Source organism: Danio rerio, chromosome 7 (assembly GCF_049306965.1).
Source record: "Danio rerio strain Tuebingen ecotype United States chromosome 7, GRCz12tu, whole genome shotgun sequence".
Taxonomy (NCBI): domain Eukaryota; kingdom Metazoa; phylum Chordata; class Actinopteri; order Cypriniformes; family Danionidae; genus Danio; species Danio rerio.
The window spans coordinates 5,461,473-5,480,233 of record NC_133182.1 but is presented as its reverse complement, the minus strand read 5'-3'; the positions used below and the strand labels follow the sequence as shown (position 1 = coordinate 5,480,233).

Sequence of the window (18,761 nt, the reverse complement as noted above, 5' to 3'; positions counted from 1 at the left end):
AATCTAATCAGTCTGCCTTTTAAATGTTTGTTCAAATGTTTTTATATGACAAAAAGCAGCTATAATCAAAGTTCTTATTCCAAAATAAGTTTAGAGCCACAGAGAGCCAACCTTAAAACATAAGAGTACACAATGCTTCAATTATTTGCAACACTTTTACTTTCATTCATAGCTCCACATTTGCAGAACACAACAAGCCACGAATAAAACACGATTCTGCTGTATTCAGTGTCCATGATCATGTTAAAACCAGCCTGTTTGCATTCTGTAGTGATTCTAAAGCCTAGCAGACACTGGATGAGAGTAGCATACCCCGCATCTTTCATGCTCTGGGTTTCCCATTGAAAACCAGACATTGGTTTAAACAAGAAGTGAGTGAAGGGATGTGCAACATCTTAAAATATCAAGTTTAAGTCCATCACTAAGACAGTATACATCAAGTTCGGACCAGCAATGCCACAATCTAGTATTCGTTCAGTTTTTAAACATCATTCTAGACGAGTTGAGAGAAATGTACCTTTCTGAAAGCAACAAATTTGTAGCTAAAAGGTCTATAATAATACGTCAAGGGAACATTTTCAAACTAGAAAAGAAAAACTAAACTTAAGCACTGCCGGTCATGGTGGACAATGTTTGGAAGTTATGGATTTAAAAGAGAATTTTTGAAATCAACACCTATTCAAAGTCTAAATGAATATAATAACACTCAAATATAATAGTGTATAGTCGAGGGGTACGAGTCATGACTGTATTGTTATTTTGCTATATGATTTAGCTCAGTTTCAGGAGTTTGTGTATATTGATCAACACATTTTTGAGATGAATATATTTTTAAATGGATAAATTAATGCATATCCAATATGCTGTAGTACAGGTAAATGTACCTTACATTCTCTATAGAGGAGCAGATAATGTTCATAGAGATAGCTCAGCAGAACAGAAGTGTCAGCAACTTCCTCTTTACATGTTCTGCAGACAGGTTGACCATCTTTAATAAAAGTTTCCCTCAGTAATTTCCAACCATACAAAATAAAAAATCTTCTTCATATGTCTCCTTCCCTCATTTAAACATCGCTCCGAATGCGTCATCATAGATTTACTGCAAGTTTTCAAAATCTAAATCATCGATAATCATCAAACTTTGTTAACCGGATAATTACAATTTAAAACAGTATTATACTGACCATCAGAAAATTTACCATGGTTTACCATGAAATCAGTAATCTTGGCAACACTAATTAAAATAATTACTTTTCTGACTCAGTGAATTGTTTACAGCAGATGAACTCAGACTTCTTAGAATCTGAATCTGTTCTTGTTCTTCTGCAGATTTAAAGCCAAAGGCTGATCTCAGATCAGATCCTGCAGGAGCTGCACTGACTGGAAACACAGTGACTTTGACCTGTAACACTGATCTGTCCACCAGTTGGGACTTTTACTGGTACAAAAACACACAAGACTCTGAGATAAAGAAGACAAGAACAAACTCCTACAGCATGAAGATTGATTCAGTGTCTGATGGAGGCCAGTACTGGTGTAGAGCTGGAAGAGGAGAACCAGTCTATTACACACAATACAGTGATGAACTGACACTCAGTGTTACAAGTGAGAGAAAACACAGAGTGTGATTCAGTATATCTGTATATCTACAGCACTTCTACAACTCTCAATCAAGACTAATGCAGTAAACTGTGTTTGTACAGAGAGTCCTAAAGCTGTGGTGACGGTGCGGCCTGATGAACATGTGTTCAGAGGAGAAACAGTCACTCTCAGATGTGATATAAAGTGGAGAGGAAACACTGAGTGGACATACAGATGGCAAATAGAGGAAACAGACCAATATAACCACAATAACTATAACCAGTATAACCAACATAACAACACTGTGAGCCGAAGCTCAGAACAAGAGTTGAAGATCAGCCGTGTTGAGGTCTTTCACCGTGGTAAATACAGCTGTACAGGACAGATAAACACTCAAAGCTCTCAGCGCAGTGATGCTGTTGCTCTGACTGTGTCTTCAGGTGAGTGTGTGTGTGTGTGTGTTCAGTATTATCAGAGTCTGTATCTGCTCCTCTATGGCTCTGTAACTCCTCATGTTTGGTTCAGATGAAGCTCAGGCAGCAGTGCGAGTGTCTCCACAGCCGTGGCTCACTGAAGGACACTCGGTGACTCTGATCTGTGAGGTTCCAGGCTCCTCGACAGGCTGGACGTTCAGCTGGTTCAGAGATGCTGATCATCTGTCAGACAGCAGCAGAGGAGCTGGAGGCTCTTACACTCTCAGTCCTGCTGCTCTACAGCACACAGGAGTTTATACGTGCAGAGCAGAGAGAGGAGAACCAGCCTATTCCTCACAGAACAGCAGCGCACAGCCACTGTGGGTCACTGGTGAGGGAAATCAGCTTTCAGCAGCTGTCAGAGCTGTTGTTGATCTCGAATGTGCCAGTAGGTTTATGTCAGTGACAGCAGCAGTATATTTGTCTGCGTTTGCTCTCTGTCTCAGGTGTTTCTGCTTCAGTGCGTCTGGTGCTCAGGCCCAGCAGATGTCAACACTTCTCCTCTGACTCTCTCTCTCTGAGCTGTGACTCTGCTGGATGGAGAGTGAGAAGATACACACACACAAACACACAAGATTGTGCAGCACAAACAGGATCTACATGTGGAATCCAGTCTCTCAACACATCTGACACTGGAGTTTACTGGTGTGAGTCTGAATCTGGAGAGAAACGCCATCCTCTGAACATCACTGTACATGGTGAGTCCTGCTTCTAAGACCACAGCATCTACACATGCTCTCATATTAACTACACACACACACACATTTACATCTTGATTACACAAATGCATTCTCATATCATTGTTTTCTGTACAGCCAATCAGAGACTGACTTGATGGACCCGAAATTAACTGACACTTAAAGCAATACTATATTTAATCAGCTTCAAAAGTCAGAGTCTCTTCACATCTAAACTGGAAACTAAAGATACTAAGATTTTTCGCTAATAGTAGGACGATGTGATTAATCAAAGGATTCATAATCACGATTTAACCTTTCCGGTCAGCACATCACAATAGGCTGAAATATGAATGTGACAATGCAAAAAAATAACACAAATATGAAGCCCAGAGCAAGAGCCTGACTGTCCTCTTTAAAAAGACAAGCTTGTTAGCCAATTAAATGAACATACTAAGTGGACACTGGCAAGGAAGTGCGGATCCCAATGCAGGTTTATTAAACAAAATGGTCATGCAAGCAACAGTCAACACAGGGGCAAATAGATGTATAAAGGACAATCCAGAGTGGTGGTCAATAAGCAGGCGAAGAGTCAGCACAGTTCAACAAGACTCAGCAACGTGTGTGTAAGACATATAAATACTGTGTAATTATTCCCGAACAGCTTCAGCTGTGTCTGTTTGCAATAATAGAGATCTAGGCCAGGCGAATGAGTGGTGCATGACTGGATTTGTAGTTCTTTTGCTGGCAGATTTGTAGTTCTCCAGCAATTTGCTTGGGCTAGACACTGCACAGGGTGAGTCCTGTTACTAAGCTGACAGCATCTACACACATACACATCTCAATTACACACACACTTAAATGAATCAAATGATTCAAAACCCTACCGGTCATAATAAGCTTTGTGTTTTAAGTAATTTATCCACTTTCTCAGTCTGTTCACATCTAAACTGGCAGAATAAAGTGCAAAGTGGACCTAATTTCATGCAAGAGATTAAAAATCTAAAGAAGACCAACACACTCTCAGTCAATCTTTATCTGTGTCTAATGCAGTTGTCTTATTTACTCTCGACATTCTTATTTACACTCGACATTGCTTCGCTGACCAAACACTAGTAACTCCACTACACACATCGGATCATTTCTTTCTGTCTCTCAACATCCACATTAGTCCTGAGCCGCCACACACTCTAACACTAGTTGCCTTTCGCAGAAACCTACGCTCTCTGTCACCCAATAGACTATCCACCATTGTTTCAGACTCTCTTCCTCCATCTTGCAAACTCTCTACACTTGATACGAACAGTGCCACTGATACACTCTGCTCCACACTAGCATCATGTCTAGACAGACTATGTCCTCTTACATCCAGGCCAGCCCGTGCCAGTCCTCCTGCACACCTCATAACATACCAAACTCTTCTGTCTTCTTTCTCTGCTAAGGTTACTTCTGCAAAACAGACATACTTCCATAAAAAAATTTACAATGCCACTAATCCTCGCTTACTTTTTAAAACATTTTCCTCCCTCCTCTATCCTCCTCCTCCACCCGCATCCTCCACACTTACTACTGATGACTTTGCTACATTCTTTTGCACCAAAACGGCAAAAATCAGTGCTCAATTTACTGCACCTACAACAAACAGGCAAGATACACCACCAACACCACACACACTCACCTCTTTTTCTCAGCTCTCTGAGTCTGAGGTGTCCAAACTCGTGCTATCTAGCCATGCAACCACCTGTCCACTCGATCCCATTCCGTCTCATCTCTTGCAAGCCATCTCTCCTGCAGTCATACCAACACTGACTCACATAATTAACACATCTCTTGACTCTGGTTTATTCCCCACTTCATTTAAACAGGCTAGGGTAACCCCACTGCTAAAGAAACCCAACCTGGATCAAACGCTACTTAACTACGGACCGGTATTCCTGCTTCCATTCATGGCCAAGATACTGGAGAAAGTCATGTTCAATCAAGTCCTAGACTTTCTCACTTAAAACAACCTCATGGACAACAAGCAATCTGGCTTTAAGAAAGGCCACTCGACTGAGACTGCCCTGTTCTCGGTCGTGGAGGATCTCAGACTGGCTAAAGCAGACTCTAAATCATCAGTCTCCATCTTGCTGGATTTGTCAGCTGCTTTTGACACTGTAAACCACCAAATCCTGCTATCTAGGCTTGAGTCACTATAGGTGTTGCAGGCACGGTTATTCAGTGATTCAGATCTTACCTCTCTAACAGGTCATTCAGGGTGTCTTGGAGGGGAGAGGTGTCCAACCTACAGCGTCTAAACACTGGGGTACCTCAAGGCTCTGTTCTTGGGCCACTTCTCTTTTCCACCTACACGACATCTTTAGGATCAGTCATCCAGAAACATGGATTTTCCTACCACTGCTATGCTGATGATACCCAGCTATACCTCTCTTTTCATCGTGATGATCCCTCGGTTCCGGCTCGCATCTCAGCCTGCCTGTCAGACATTTCACACTGGATGAAAGATCATCATCTTCAGCTGAACCTCGCAAAAACAGAAATGCTTGAAATTTCTGCCAACCCGACTCTACATCATAACTTTTCAATCCAGATGGATGGGGCAACCATTACTGCATCCACAATGGTAAAAAGCCTTGGAGTAACGATTGATGACCAACTAAACTTCTCTGACCACATCTCTAGAACTGCTTGATCTTGCAGATTCACACTCTATAACATCAGAAAGGTCCAACCCTTCCTATTTGAACATACAGCTCAACTCCTTGTTCAAACTCTTTTTCTCTCCAGACCGGATTACTGCAACTCTCTACTAGCCGGGCTTCCAGCTAACTCTATCAAACCTCTTCAACTGCTCCAGAACGCAGCAGCACGAGTGGTCTGTAATAAACCTAAAAGAGCACATGTCACTCTGCTACTCATCCGTTTGCACTGGCTGCCAGTTGCTGCTCGCATCAAATTGTTATACAATGGTTCAGATCTTACCTCTCTGACAGGTCATTCAGGGTGTCTTGGAGGGAAGAGGTGTCCAACCTACAGCATCTAAACACTGGGGTACCTCAAGGCTCTGTTCTTGGGCCACTTCTCTTCTCCATCTACACATCATCTCTAGGACCAGTCATCCAGAGACATGGATTCTCCTACCACTGCTATGCTGATGATACCCAGCTATACCTCTCTTTTCATCCTGATGATCCCTCGGTTCCAGCTCGCATCTCAGCCTGCCTGTCGGATATTTCACACTGGATGAAAGATCATCATCTTCAGCTGAACCTCGCAAAAACGGAAATGCTTGTAGTTTCTGCCAACCCGACTCTACACCATAACTTTTCAATCCAGATGGATGGGGCAACCATTACTGCATCCAAAATGGTGAAAACATCAGAAAGATCCAACCCTTCTTATCTGAACATGCAGCTCAACTCCTTGTTCAAGCTCTTGTTCTCTCCAAACTGGATTACTGCAACTCTCTACTAGCTGGGCTTCCAGCTAACTCTATCAAGCCTCTTCAACTGCTCCAGAATGCAGCAGCACGAGTGGTCTTCAATGAACCTAAACGAGCACATGTCACTCCGCTGCTAGTCCGTTTGCACTGGCTGCCAGTTGCTGCTCGCATCAAATTCAAAGCTCTGATGTTTGCCTACAAAGTGACTTCTGGCCTTGCTCCTCCTTATCTGCTCTCACTTCTGCAGATCTATGTGCCCTCCAGAAACTTGCGTTCTGTGAATGAACGTCGCCTCGTGGTTCCATCCCAAAGAGGGAAGAAATCCCTTTCACGAAAGCGAACGCTCAATCTGCCCAGTTGGTGGAATGAACTCCCTAACTGCATCAGAACAGCAGAGTCACATGCTATTTTCAAGAAACGACTAAAAACTCAACTATTTAGTCTCCACTTCACTTCCTAATCTGCAATTGCCTCTCTGAATATCACACTAACTGTACAAAAAAAAAAAAAGAAAAAAAAGACTAATACTACTAATACTTTCCTTCTTAGACTTTACAGACCTGAAACTTGCCTATAGCACTTATTCATTGTTGCTCTTATAGTTGTGTAAATTGCTTCCTTGTCCTCATTTGTAAGTCGCTTTGGATAAAAGCGTCTGCTAAATGACTAAATGTAAAATGTAAATGTAAATTCAAAGCTCTGATGTTTGCTTACAAAGCGACTTCTGGCTGCGGCCCTTCTTATCTGCTCACACATCTGCAGATTTTTGTGCTCTCCAGAAACTTGCGTTCTGTGAATGAACGTCGCCTCGTGGTTCTATCTCAAAGAGGGAAAAAATCACTTTCCCGAACTCTTGCATTCAATCTGCCCAGTTGGTGGAATGAACTACCTAACTGCATCAGAACGGCAGAGTCACTCGCTGTCTTCAAGAAACGACTAAAAACTCAACTATTTAGTCTCCACTTCACTTCCTAATCTGCAATTCCCTCTCTGGCTCCTCCACTAACTACTACAAAACAAACAAAAAAAAAAAAACTAATGTTTTGCTTCTTACACTTTCTTTACATACCTGAAACTTGCCTACCGCACTTATTCATTGTTGCTCTTATAGTTGTGTAAATCGCTTACTTGTCCTCATTTGTAAGTCGCTTTGGATAAAAGCGTCTGCTACAGTAAATGACTAAATGTAAATGTCTTATCCACAACTGACATTTTTCTTGTACTGCTGGACTACACGACACTGCAGATTTGAACAATTTAGTCAAATATAGAAAATAAACAGATGTGTGTTGTGTTGTGTGTTGTGTTGTGTTGTGTAGATGGTGCTGTGATTCTGGAGAGTTCTGCTGATCCTGTGATTGAGGGAGAAACTCTGACTCTACACTGTTTACATCGATCTACAAACTCCTCCATCCTCACAGCTGATTTCTATAAAGATGGATCACTGATCCAGAATCAGACGACAGGAGAGATGAACATCCCTACTGTCTCAAAGTCTGATGAGGGTTTCTACTACTGTAAAACAAAGAGAGGAGAGTCGCCGCACAGCTGGATCTCAGTCAGAGGTGAGACTCACTGCAGTTCTGAAACTCGCACAGTTCATCAATATAATCAAGTCTGTCACTTACTAACGGCTGGTCATTATCTCAAATATTTAACATAGACAATTATGTAAATATTAACATATTAGAGAATAGTAAACTCATCACCTTCTCATAATAACATTAGACAATTCTATGAAGACTGCATTAACTAGTGTTAAGATTTTACTTTCCAGAAATAAAAGTCTCCTTCAACACCTGAGATTTTTAATGGAACTGTTTGATTTGTTGCACCTTCTTAGGTGCAGATTTCCCTGATTCAGACATGATTTTTGTTTTTGTTTTTGATAAAGTGAGAAAAATAATGACATAAAATTAATCTGATATATAATAGTAGTAATATATAATAATAATTGCAGGTATGCAGATTAAATGGTGGTGTAATTAATAAGAGATGGGAGGAAATATTACTACAGTAAATAGTTTTAAAATGATTCTCATTTTCGTTGTCAGGTTCAGGTCAGATTTCTGTCTACAAGATTGTCAGTTTTCTTCTGGCAGTTTGTGTGTATCTGCTCGCGACAGCTGTACTGATCTACAAATACATCAGAGCGAGAGGTACAGATACTGTCTGCTCCTTTATATTACACAGATCAATATCAATTTAAAGATTACAATATAATAATAATAATGGCATTTTGAAAACTGTAAACAGAACTTGAAAAGAAAATAAACATATTTGTGTGTGTGTTTCACAGTATCATCATCTTCTGAAGACTAAAGTCAGTTTGCCCTAACAGAGGAAAAAACTTCAACATGATATTTCCATTTCTCCAAACGCCAGATGGAGACAGAGAAACACTCTGGACAAGTTCAGATCATCACAAGACTTCAGACACACATTCACACACTCACTCATACAGTCAGCTCAGTTTCTCCAACTCAGCTACACTGTGTGTGTTTAGACTGAGAAACCCACATCAACACATGGAGGACATGAAAACAACACACAGAAACACCTTCTGACTCAAACAGGACTCAAACCAGGGACCTTCTCACTCTTCACTGAGCCAACATGTGCCTTACATGATGAAAATAAATGTGTTGAGCACAAGGCTAGTATTAACAGAGAACTTTAACCTCTATGAGAGTCTGGTTTTCACACACTCCTCAGCACTGAGACAGCTCTTCTTAAAGTTATCAATAACCTCCTCATGACCTCTTACTCTGTCAGCTTGTTAATTCTGTTAGAGGTTTCCTCAGTTTTTGACAGTTTCTCAGCATTCTTATATCACGACATGATGCTCTTGGTGTTTCTGGTGCTGTATGTAACTTTACTTGTTTACATCTGTACTTAAACATAAGTGATAGTGAGACTTTGGTTCAAGCCTTGATCTTGACCACTGTAATGCTGATTCTAAGGTCTACCAAACACAACTGTATATAAGCTCAAGTATATGTCTGCAGTCAGGGCTCTCACTTTCTTACTGAAGTCCACTTCCATTACTCCCATTCTGTAGACACTTTATCTGCTCCCTTTCTATCTACATTTGTTAAATTGTGTTTGTATTTTTTGATTTACTTGTGTCTTTTTTGTGTTTATAAATTAAACATGGTTTAAAAACATTAGTTGTGTAGACTTTATATTTGTGATATTTTAATCCTCTAAAGCAAGTAAAAGTCTGTTTACTAATAAGATTTAGTGATGTATTGTGTTTTATATTGTCAATAATTGCAGCACTGTAATAATTTTCATGTTTTATCTCTTATATTTGAAGTATCATCTACAATCTTAAAACTGCTTCTAAGCATGTCTAATTTAAATGCTAAATAATAAGTAATATAAATACATAATAAATGGCAAATATTAATTTAAAAAGCTTTGTGTGTGCGAATATTTGGGTCTTGGTTCTGACACGTTTGTTGTTTAAACGGGTCAATAAAAAAAGTGGAATGTCCATACCTTTGTAAATAAAGTTGGATATTCAAATCCATTTACTGTCCTTTCCCAAAATTAAAAGTAAACATCAAAACAAACATAAACCCGTTCTCACAGCATGGCGGTCAAAAAGTTTGTTTGACCTTCTTCTTCTACACATCTCTCACTCGTCGTGAGGAGAGCATAAATACCTTATACACCCTCTAGTGGTGCAAAAGAAAATTGCAACCCATAAATGGCTCCAACAAGCTTCAAAGTTGTAATGGGGGTTTTCACATATAGTTCATTTTAAAAGAACCAAACCGACCTAAAAGTAAACCAGAAATAAAATCTGCCTAAAGTACCACAATATGTTTAGTGTTTAGTGGAGTCAAAAAGACTCAGTGCTTTAGCAACGAAGGGATCTCAGACACTTTCTCTCTCGTCCGAGCTCTTTTTCTCATCTCTTCTTTTCCATTTAAAATAACAGGCAACCATTGCATTATATTCATAATTCAAACAAACACACAACAAACAACACACGAGCAGTTTTTAATCTCAATTAGACAGAAGTCGGCTGTGCTAAATTTTTAACCCAGAGATTTTCCAGTGATCAAAAAGCAGACGCTGTCCTATGCTGATCTATCTGTTGATCAGGCGCTGTCCTGTGCTGGACTTTTGATGTGTTCTTTGCCCTCTGTTGCTTTTGATAGCGCAGTAGCCTTGACCACCCTTGAGGATGATGTTGATTTTTTCAGATCTGCAGAGTTGATGGCAGGAAGGTTGAAAAAATCTGAGCTAATTCAAGATCTTGATGCGATTCTTTCCCTTTTGACTGTTACAGAACGCTCTGATATGATGGATGTCACTGCTGTTCATCTGTTTTCTGATGTTCCTTCTTATCCTTCACTAACAGAACATGATATCAGTGTTAGTGATTCATTGCCCAAACAACTTGCATATAGAGTAAGACCCTAGAGGCAAGTTCAGTTGTAAAACTGATACTATTTATACCTAATAATAATGTTGCATAACCAAATTACAGCTCACCTTGTTTGCTCATCAACGGATCTGACTGCAAATTTCATTTTTGCACTATTTTTCGATGTGTTAATGCCATTACAAAACCAGACAGTTACTGTTTGTCTCTTATGGAAGACTGCATTGACTGTGTGGCTGCTTTTGTGTATAATAATCAGACATCTTTACATCAGAATAACAGTCAGTATCTGGTGTGAGCATCATTTGCCTCATGCAGTGCAGCACTTCTCCTTCACAGAGTTGATCAAGTAGTTGATTGTGAATTGTTGGTCCACTGCTCTTGAATGGCTGTGTGAATTTGCTGGATATTGGCAGGAACTGGAACACACAGTTGTACACACTGATCCAGAGCATCCCAAACATGCTCGGTGGGTGACATCCAGTGAATATGCTGTCTTTCAAGAACTGGGACGTTTTCAGCTTCCAGGAATTATGTACAAATCCTCACAACATGAAGCCGTGCATTATCATGCTGCAACATGAGGCGGATTATTGATAACAATGGGTCAATGAGTAACAATGAGTATCAACAACATGCTGTGTTCATTGTCCTTAACATATGCCTGCCCATACCAAAACCCCACCACCACCCTGGGCCAATCCATTCACAACACTGACATCAGCAATGTGTTCATCCATGAAGAGAACACCTCTCCAAAGTGCCAATGTCATTGAAATAGTCATTTTAGAGTGGCCTTTTATTATGGCCAACCTAAACCACACCTGTGCAATAATCATCAAGTCCAATCAACATCTAGATATGCCACACCTGTGAGGAGGATGGTTCATCTCTGTAAAGCAGAAGTGCTCACTAACACAGATTTACACAAATGTGTGAACAATATTTTAAAGAACGGGCCTTTTGTTAAAGATTTAGCTCTTTAAATTCAGAAAAAAGGGAAGCAAAGACAAAAGTGTTGTATCTATATATTTTGTTAAGTATACACTCGCCGACCACTTTATTAGGTGCACCTTACTAGTACCGGGTTGGACCCTCATTTGACTTCAGAACTGCCTTAATCCTTCGTGGCTTAGATTCAAAAAGGTACTGGAAATATTCCTCAGAGATTTTGGTCCATATTGACATGATAGCATCACCCAGTTGCTGCAGATCTGTCAGCTGCACATTCACCACATGCCAAAGGTGCTCTATTGGATTGAGTTCTGGTGACTGTGGAGGCCATTTGAGTACAGTGAACTTATTGTCATGATTAGAACACCAGTCTGAGATGATTCACGCTTTATGACAGAGCGTGATCCTGCTGGAAATAGTCATCAGAAGATGGAGACACTGTGGTCATAAAGGGAAGGACATGGTCAGCAACAATAATCAGGTAGGCTGCGGGATTGACACGATTGGTTCTAATAGGCCCAAAGTATCCCCAGAAAATCTCCCCCACACCATCACACCACCACTACCAGCCTGAACCGTTGATACAAAGCAGGATGGATCCATGCTTTCATGTTGTTGACGTCAAATTCTGACCCGACCATCCGAATGTTGCAGCAGAAATGGAGACTCATCAGAGCAGGCAACGTTTCTCCAATCTTCTATTGTCCAGTTTTGGTGAGTCTGTGTGAATTGTAGCCTCAGTTTCCTGTTCTTAGCTGACAGGAGTGGCACCCGGTGTGGTCTTCTGCTGCTGTAGCCCATCCGCCTCAAGGTTGGACGTGTTGTGTGTTCAGAGATGCTCTTCTGCAGACCTCGGTTGTAACGAGTGCTTGAGTTACTGTTGTCTTTCTATCAGCTTGAACCAGTCTGGCCATTCTCCTCTGACCTCTGGCATGAACAAAGCATTTGCGCCCACAGAACTGCCGCTCACTGGATATTTTTATTTTTACAGAGCATTCTCTGTAAACCCAAGGGATGGTTGTGTGTACAAAATCCCAGTAGATCAGCAGTTTATAAAATACTCAGAGCAGCCTGCCTGGCATCAACAACCATGCCACGTTTAAAGTCACTTAAATCCCCTTTCTTCCCCATTCTGATGCTTGTCTTGACCATGTCTACATGCCAACTGCATTGAGATGCTGCAATGTGATTGGCTGATCAGAAATTTGCGTAACGAGCAGTTGGACAGGTGTACCTAATAAAGTGGCCGGTGAGTGTATGTTCGGCCTGTAATCTTTTTGTCAAATGAGTCTTAAAGAGTTTATAAGCTGAACCACTGAAGTTTTGACTTAAAAATGACTGACCTTATACCTGAGATCTATTTTTAATCAACCGTCTCATGTTTAACTGCTGAAATTATTTTAAACAGTTTTCCTTCTTATGCCTGACTCTATGAGCTGCTGCCACTGCCTGATATTATTCATACTTTAACACAACACAAAAGGCAAGAAAGGGATGAAAAAAACAGCTTGCAATAGGAAAAAATGATATTAGTGATTACGAGGCCTAAAATAAAGAGTTGAGCTCATAGTTGTGGTTAAACTTCTGCTGTGAGTTTGACCACGCACTATGTGTCTTTCCTTTCACAAACCTCATAACAAAGAATTCACAGCAGTGTGCAGACCCGCTGTATGTCGCTTACATTTACTTTCTATATGTGTTCATGGCCCTCAAGCATAAATCAGTCACAATTTACAATAAAGCTCCGTTAGTTGATGCTAGTTCAATTATTTACTAACATAAATAAATCCAGCATCATAATTCAACATTTACTAAAGCATTAATAAATCCAAGCTGCGCTTGGTAAATATAGCTTTTAATGAATAAAGGTGTATAAACAGTGTAATAATTGTGTTGCTCATTGTTTGCTCTTATTAGTAAATATATTAACATTAACTAACGGAGCCTTAAGTGTTACCCATAAATCATTCAGACACACTGATCTCACAAACTCACATCATGCACGTACATGTGAACAGGAGTCGACATTCACACTTACTTCACATTCTTTACATTTTATATTAAGATTTGAAATGAAGCACTTCAAAAATGTGACTGTGTTGAAATCGCGTTGGATTCAGCGATCACATAATCATAAAAACCAGGGGGTCTGTAATGGAGCACATCAGACACCAGAGAGTGACCCACAATCCATGCAAAAGCCAAAATGACCCATCAGAATAATTACCAGACACTGAACCCTGCAGTATTTGACTGCACTAGAGAATCACTCAGAGCAGAAGTGTTAGGCCTACATGTGGTCAACATTGTTGTCTCCTCCTTTAACTGTTGTTTTAAACCCAGGAAGTGTGTGATTGAGCAGCCAGCGCTCTGCTAGAACAGTCCATTAGTGTGTCAGGATGGGCTCCAGTGCACTGCCTCTCCTTCTCTGTGAGTATTTGATCAGATTCTCCACTCTTCTGCTCTTTAATACTGTTTTAATCATTCAGCTGAAGATGAGAGAATGATTGTGCTGTATGTTCTTGTGTTTATTAGTCAGATTCAGTGCTGATGTGTGAAGTGTTGATCAGATACAAGCTTCAGAGATCAGCCATTTATCTGTGCTGTGAGTGTAGAATAGAGGTCGCTGGACGTCAACATCTGATTGCTTTTGTTTTATACAATATACTTTTAAAACATGCTGGGTTGCTGTAACCCAACGCTGGGTCAAATATGGACAAACTCAACCATTGGGTTAAAAAATTCTCATTTAAATTTAATTTTTAAAATAACCCAATGTTGGGTTTGTCCATATGTGACCCAGTGTTGGTTTACGACAACCCAGGATATTAGTCTTTCTTATTTTAAGTATTTATGTGAAAACCAAACATTCAAAGTGGCCAAAAAAAAGCATTCAATCCAAAAATGCCTGAATTTCACAGATCAGACACATGAAACCAAACACTCTAAACTGCTTGAAAACTCTTTAAAAACGTTTTGGGTTTGTTTTTGTTTGTGTGCTTAAGTTTTTGTTTGTTTGTTTGTTTGTTTGTTTAAGTCAGTGATTGGTTTGGTCTATAATTTGCACAAATTTGGTTTGAGTAAAGCAGCATTTCTGTGTTTGTGTGTGTGAACCCGCAAAAAAGTGTTTCTCTGAACGGACTTCTTCTTTCTCAGATACTGTTTCTGTTATTTATAATTAGCTCTCATCATTATTTGTATGCATGCATATGAACAGAGTTATTTTGAGGTTCTTCGCAGAAAAACCACAGTTGTGGTTCATCACATTAACATATGGAGGACATGTAAGATACGTTTATTTTGAAGATATTTATTTCTGTTGTCTCTCTTTGATCAAAAACTTTACCTGCACTGTTTTTTCTAACTTGGTTTAATAAATTTCCGAAATATTGATGCATTTGTAAATGAAGTGTTGGTTTGCAGTTTATGCACATTTTCACACCCAGTTTATCTGAGCACTGGAGGTGACAAATACATCAACAACACTATTGAGCTTAGACTTCCTTCAACACGTAGTGTGTGTATGTGCAAGAGTGCATGTGTGCGTGTGTTAGGAAGAGAGAATATTGAAAGTCGACTTATGGACTCGATGTCGACTAGTCACTGGTGACGTCACCAGTAAAACACAAGACGCAAATATTTTGCGACGCCACAATCTACGATTTATTCGCAGGAAATCCATACACATGCTAATTGACAGCTCTTAACAAAAAGACTGCAACATAAATAATGAGTAATTTTAGTGGTAAACAAATGCATTATCAACACTGTTCATTTCATTAATAACGCAACATTAGCACGGTCTAATTTTACTGCTAAATAAATGCAGTCAGCACATTGGTCATGGTTTTTACAACTAAAACTGTAACAATAACAGATTTACTTAGTGCAAAAGTATTTCATTAATCATCAGCTCACGGTACATCAAACACCAATTCATGGCAAGTTATTTTATATGGCTGCGTGATTGATGATTTCACGATTCATTCACAAAACATGTCAGCGGCAATGCGATACAGAGTACAACAGCCAACCACATTACTTTTCCAGTGTTGCCTAAACGTGATTGGCTATCATCTGCTCGAGGGTATTTGCATGGCGCAATCTAACTGGCTGACACCTGTTTAACGATTTTAACTTCACTCAAAGTTGATGTGAATCACTGAGGATGACAAGAAAAACAACAATTAAATTAATTCAATAATGCAAGGACAGTTTATTCTGGTGAACAAACATTTCTGTGTAAGTCTGCCATGTAGTTTAGGGCAAAAACCACATGATCTGCGCAGCACTATTAGAAGATCATCATCTTCAGCTTAACCTCGCGAAAACGGAAATGCTTGTAGTTTCTGCCAACCTGACTCTACATCATAACTTTTCAATCCAGATGGACAAGACAACCATTACTGCATCCAAAATGGTAAAAAAGCCTTGAAGAAATGATTGATGACCAACTAAACTTCTCTGACCACATTTCTAGAACTGCTCTCATCTGATTGGCTGAAAAGTACGAGTTGCCGTATTTTATGAAAATGTATTTTTTTTTTGTGCATGTGAAATTTTTTTGTGAATATAAATAAATATTTCATGCACGTGAATTTGGCTACGCATGTGTAAATCGTGTCTTTTGCATGAATTTCTTTTGAAACTAATCTGATTCCATAGAATGTGACAAGCTAGGAGATCTCCTCGCCAGTTCTTGGAGTTTTTGCTCAATAAAATATCGTCTGTATTTTCAAGTCCATTGTCTGTATTTACATTCATCCACTGGCAGCTAAACTTGGGTAAAAATAAATGCAGATTATAAGACCATGAAAGTGTTTTTTGAGCTTGCATGCATATTAGACTGTTGTTGGAGACCCTTACAACCAAAATATGACCCTATTTCATGTATAATATGGGCTCTTTATCGGTGCAACCCCCAGTGTGTGCTGATATTTGCCATAATAATAGGCTCGTTTGAGCTGGCCAAAATCTGCGCAGAATCAATCACCACTAGATGCATGCCGGTTAGAAATGTGCCTTAGTTGCATCCGCCTGACGTGCGGCAAAAAACTCTCGCGACATCTAGGCGAATACATCGGATTGAGCAGTCGACAGCAGTTGCTCTCCAAAGACTGCGCTCACCAAAAGCATGATGGGAAACGACTGGCTGTCGACACAGCTGAATGCTTATTGGATGAGACTGACAAACTACACACTATTCTCTCTTGTTTTACTAAGGTTTATACCTGGCTTTATTGAAAACCTTTTCATAAAGAGCATTACATATGGATATTTATTTAGATTTACACGCAAACAAAAACAAAACACATCTATATAAAACATAACGGGCCTGTTTCAATAAGGAGGTTCAACCAACTCAGAGTTTAAACTTGTCCCTGTTGAAGGTCAGTGAATTTAAGCTTTATTTATTAAAAAAGGACAAGCCATTCTCGTACGTGACTTTGTTCTTCGTGTAACTGTAATGTAGGCAATAGCTATGTTTTCATCCAAATATATTAATAAAATGTATGTGCAAAACTGGATTATCGCATAAAAGACATGTGAATAAAGCAGCGTTTCCACCCAACGAGTCAAAGAGAACTAAATCGTCACTTCCTGATTAACTGGTGCCAAATATCAACAGTAAAAACAGAATTTACTGCGGTAGAAGAAGCTGCGCCAATCTTTTCATATTCAATACATGTAGGCTACTTGCGCCTCAGAAGACAATACTGAAACGCAATGAACACGTGGTGGCGTTTGAATCCATGAGACGCGGAGAACAGACACTCTTGACACGCTCCAGATGCTCTGGAGGTCATTAATAATATAATAACATTAATACTGAAATGGTTCAGGCTTTTTAGAATGAATGAATAAAACAACATTTAGGATGTGTTACAGTGTGCTCAGCCTGCTGGTGTGTCCATTCACACACATTTTCATCATCATATGAATGCACATACTTTTTTAATGCACATACTGTAATTTGTTCAGTAAAAGTGTTTCCATCGTAGTTTATGCACATCTTTTCTATCGAATAATAGTTTATCCTGCTCAATTATCTGCGTGTTTTTTAAGTTATGTGCATCATGACGTTTGCATCAATGGTTTTTATACGCATCTCAAAATGAGCATTAAAATAGGTGTGTGGAAATGTAAGGCTAAGGCGAGAAATACAGCTTCGTCTTTAAAAAAGGGCAGGAGACCGACAGAAACTCAGAGTTTAGAGAATAAAACCTGCTCCTGACCAGGTTAGGTTCACAGAGTAAGTTACCACAGTAACTGACTCTGAGTTAAAGTTACCTCTCTTTCAGAAACAGGCTTGACTTACCCTGCTTTCTCCAGTTCAACAAATCTGCCATTTTGAAACGGAAAACCCAGAGTTTCTCTCATTTCGGGGTTAAAATACTCTGAGTTTTCACTTAACCTCCTTTCTGAAACAGGCCCAACGTGACCTATCTAATATAACTAAATGTTACTAATAAATCATTATGTGCATGTGCTGTATTTTATTTCTCTTTCAGTTTAAAGTCCTGTCTGTTATCATTTTCACTTTTTTGTATGTTTGTGTGAATTTTGTATTGTAATTTTTATGTGTTATTTTCAGCGTTACTCAATGAGTCAATCCAATACATACATATATACATACATACAAAGGTATTCTGACTGCTTTGTCATTATGCCTCATCTTTGTGTGGTTTCATATGAGTAGTGAAAGGGGTGTAGTAAACAAAACACACACACACACACACACACACAAACACACACACACACACACACACACACACACACACACGTGCGCGTGTAACAGTTTTTATTCTGGAGAAAGTCTTAGGTTGTTTATTTTAGTCTGGCTGGAGTAAAAGCTGTAATATAGGCCTAGTAAGCATGTCAATATAATAAGCCCCTTAAGAGTTGTTGTTTTTATGTCTGCAGAACAAATCCCTGTTGTCCAATGGCTTTCCTCACATTATTAATCTATAGTTAACTCTTTAAATTGCACTTTAGGCTGAACACTAGAATCTTGCAAAAACTAGTAAAATATTATGTAAAATATGTCATATAATATTGTCCTCATGGCAAAGACTAGAGAAATTAATTAGTAGAAATTAGTTTAGTTGAAAACAAAATCAGCACTTCTACATATTTGTTGCAATACCATTTTCTTTAAACTTCACAAGAGGGCTAATACTATTGTCTTCAGTTGTATTTCCCTTTATACCTTCTAATGCACTCTATAGAAAGTC

At 39.4% G+C, this 18,761-nt stretch overlaps 2 protein-coding genes and 2 long non-coding RNA genes across 8 annotated transcripts in view; 2 read left to right on the top strand and 2 right to left on the bottom strand.

Annotated features, from left to right (window-relative positions):
* The window catches only part of LOC141375271 (Fc receptor-like protein 5), a 29,899-nt gene extending 20,312 nt beyond the window's left edge, over window positions 1-9,587 (top strand). Inside the window, exons 5-11 of the mRNA XM_073907972.1 lie at window positions 1,330-1,605; window positions 1,704-2,021; window positions 2,107-2,385; window positions 2,501-2,752; window positions 7,493-7,738; window positions 8,228-8,332; window positions 8,473-9,587. Of these exons, the coding sequence (XP_073764073.1) occupies window positions 1,330-1,605; window positions 1,704-2,021; window positions 2,107-2,385; window positions 2,501-2,752; window positions 7,493-7,738; window positions 8,228-8,332; window positions 8,473-8,495 (1,499 nt within the window). The 3' untranslated portion in view covers window positions 8,496-9,587. The remainder of the gene's footprint in view (window positions 1-1,329; window positions 1,606-1,703; window positions 2,022-2,106; window positions 2,386-2,500; window positions 2,753-7,492; window positions 7,739-8,227; window positions 8,333-8,472) is intronic.
* The window catches only part of LOC141375273 (uncharacterized), a 256,688-nt gene that overhangs the window by 82,573 nt on the left and 155,354 nt on the right, over window positions 1-18,761 (bottom strand). The gene's annotated exons all lie outside the window — the stretch shown is intronic.
* On the bottom strand, window positions 9,678-11,347 carry LOC141375277 (uncharacterized). The gene is made up of 3 exons (XR_012383050.1): window positions 11,247-11,347; window positions 10,683-11,145; window positions 9,678-10,541 (listed from the first exon to the last, which is right to left on the bottom strand). It is a non-coding gene; the product is annotated as an uncharacterized lncRNA (long non-coding RNA).
* The window catches only part of LOC565947 (novel protein containing immunoglobulin domains), a 34,121-nt gene continuing 29,271 nt past the window's right edge, over window positions 13,912-18,761 (top strand). For all 5 annotated transcript variants that reach the window (XM_073907962.1, XM_073907960.1, XM_073907964.1 and 2 more), the window contains exon 1: window positions 13,912-13,956. In XM_073907962.1, the coding sequence (XP_073764063.1) occupies window positions 13,926-13,956 (31 nt within the window). In that variant the 5' untranslated portion in view covers window positions 13,912-13,925. The remainder of the gene's footprint in view (window positions 13,957-18,761) is intronic.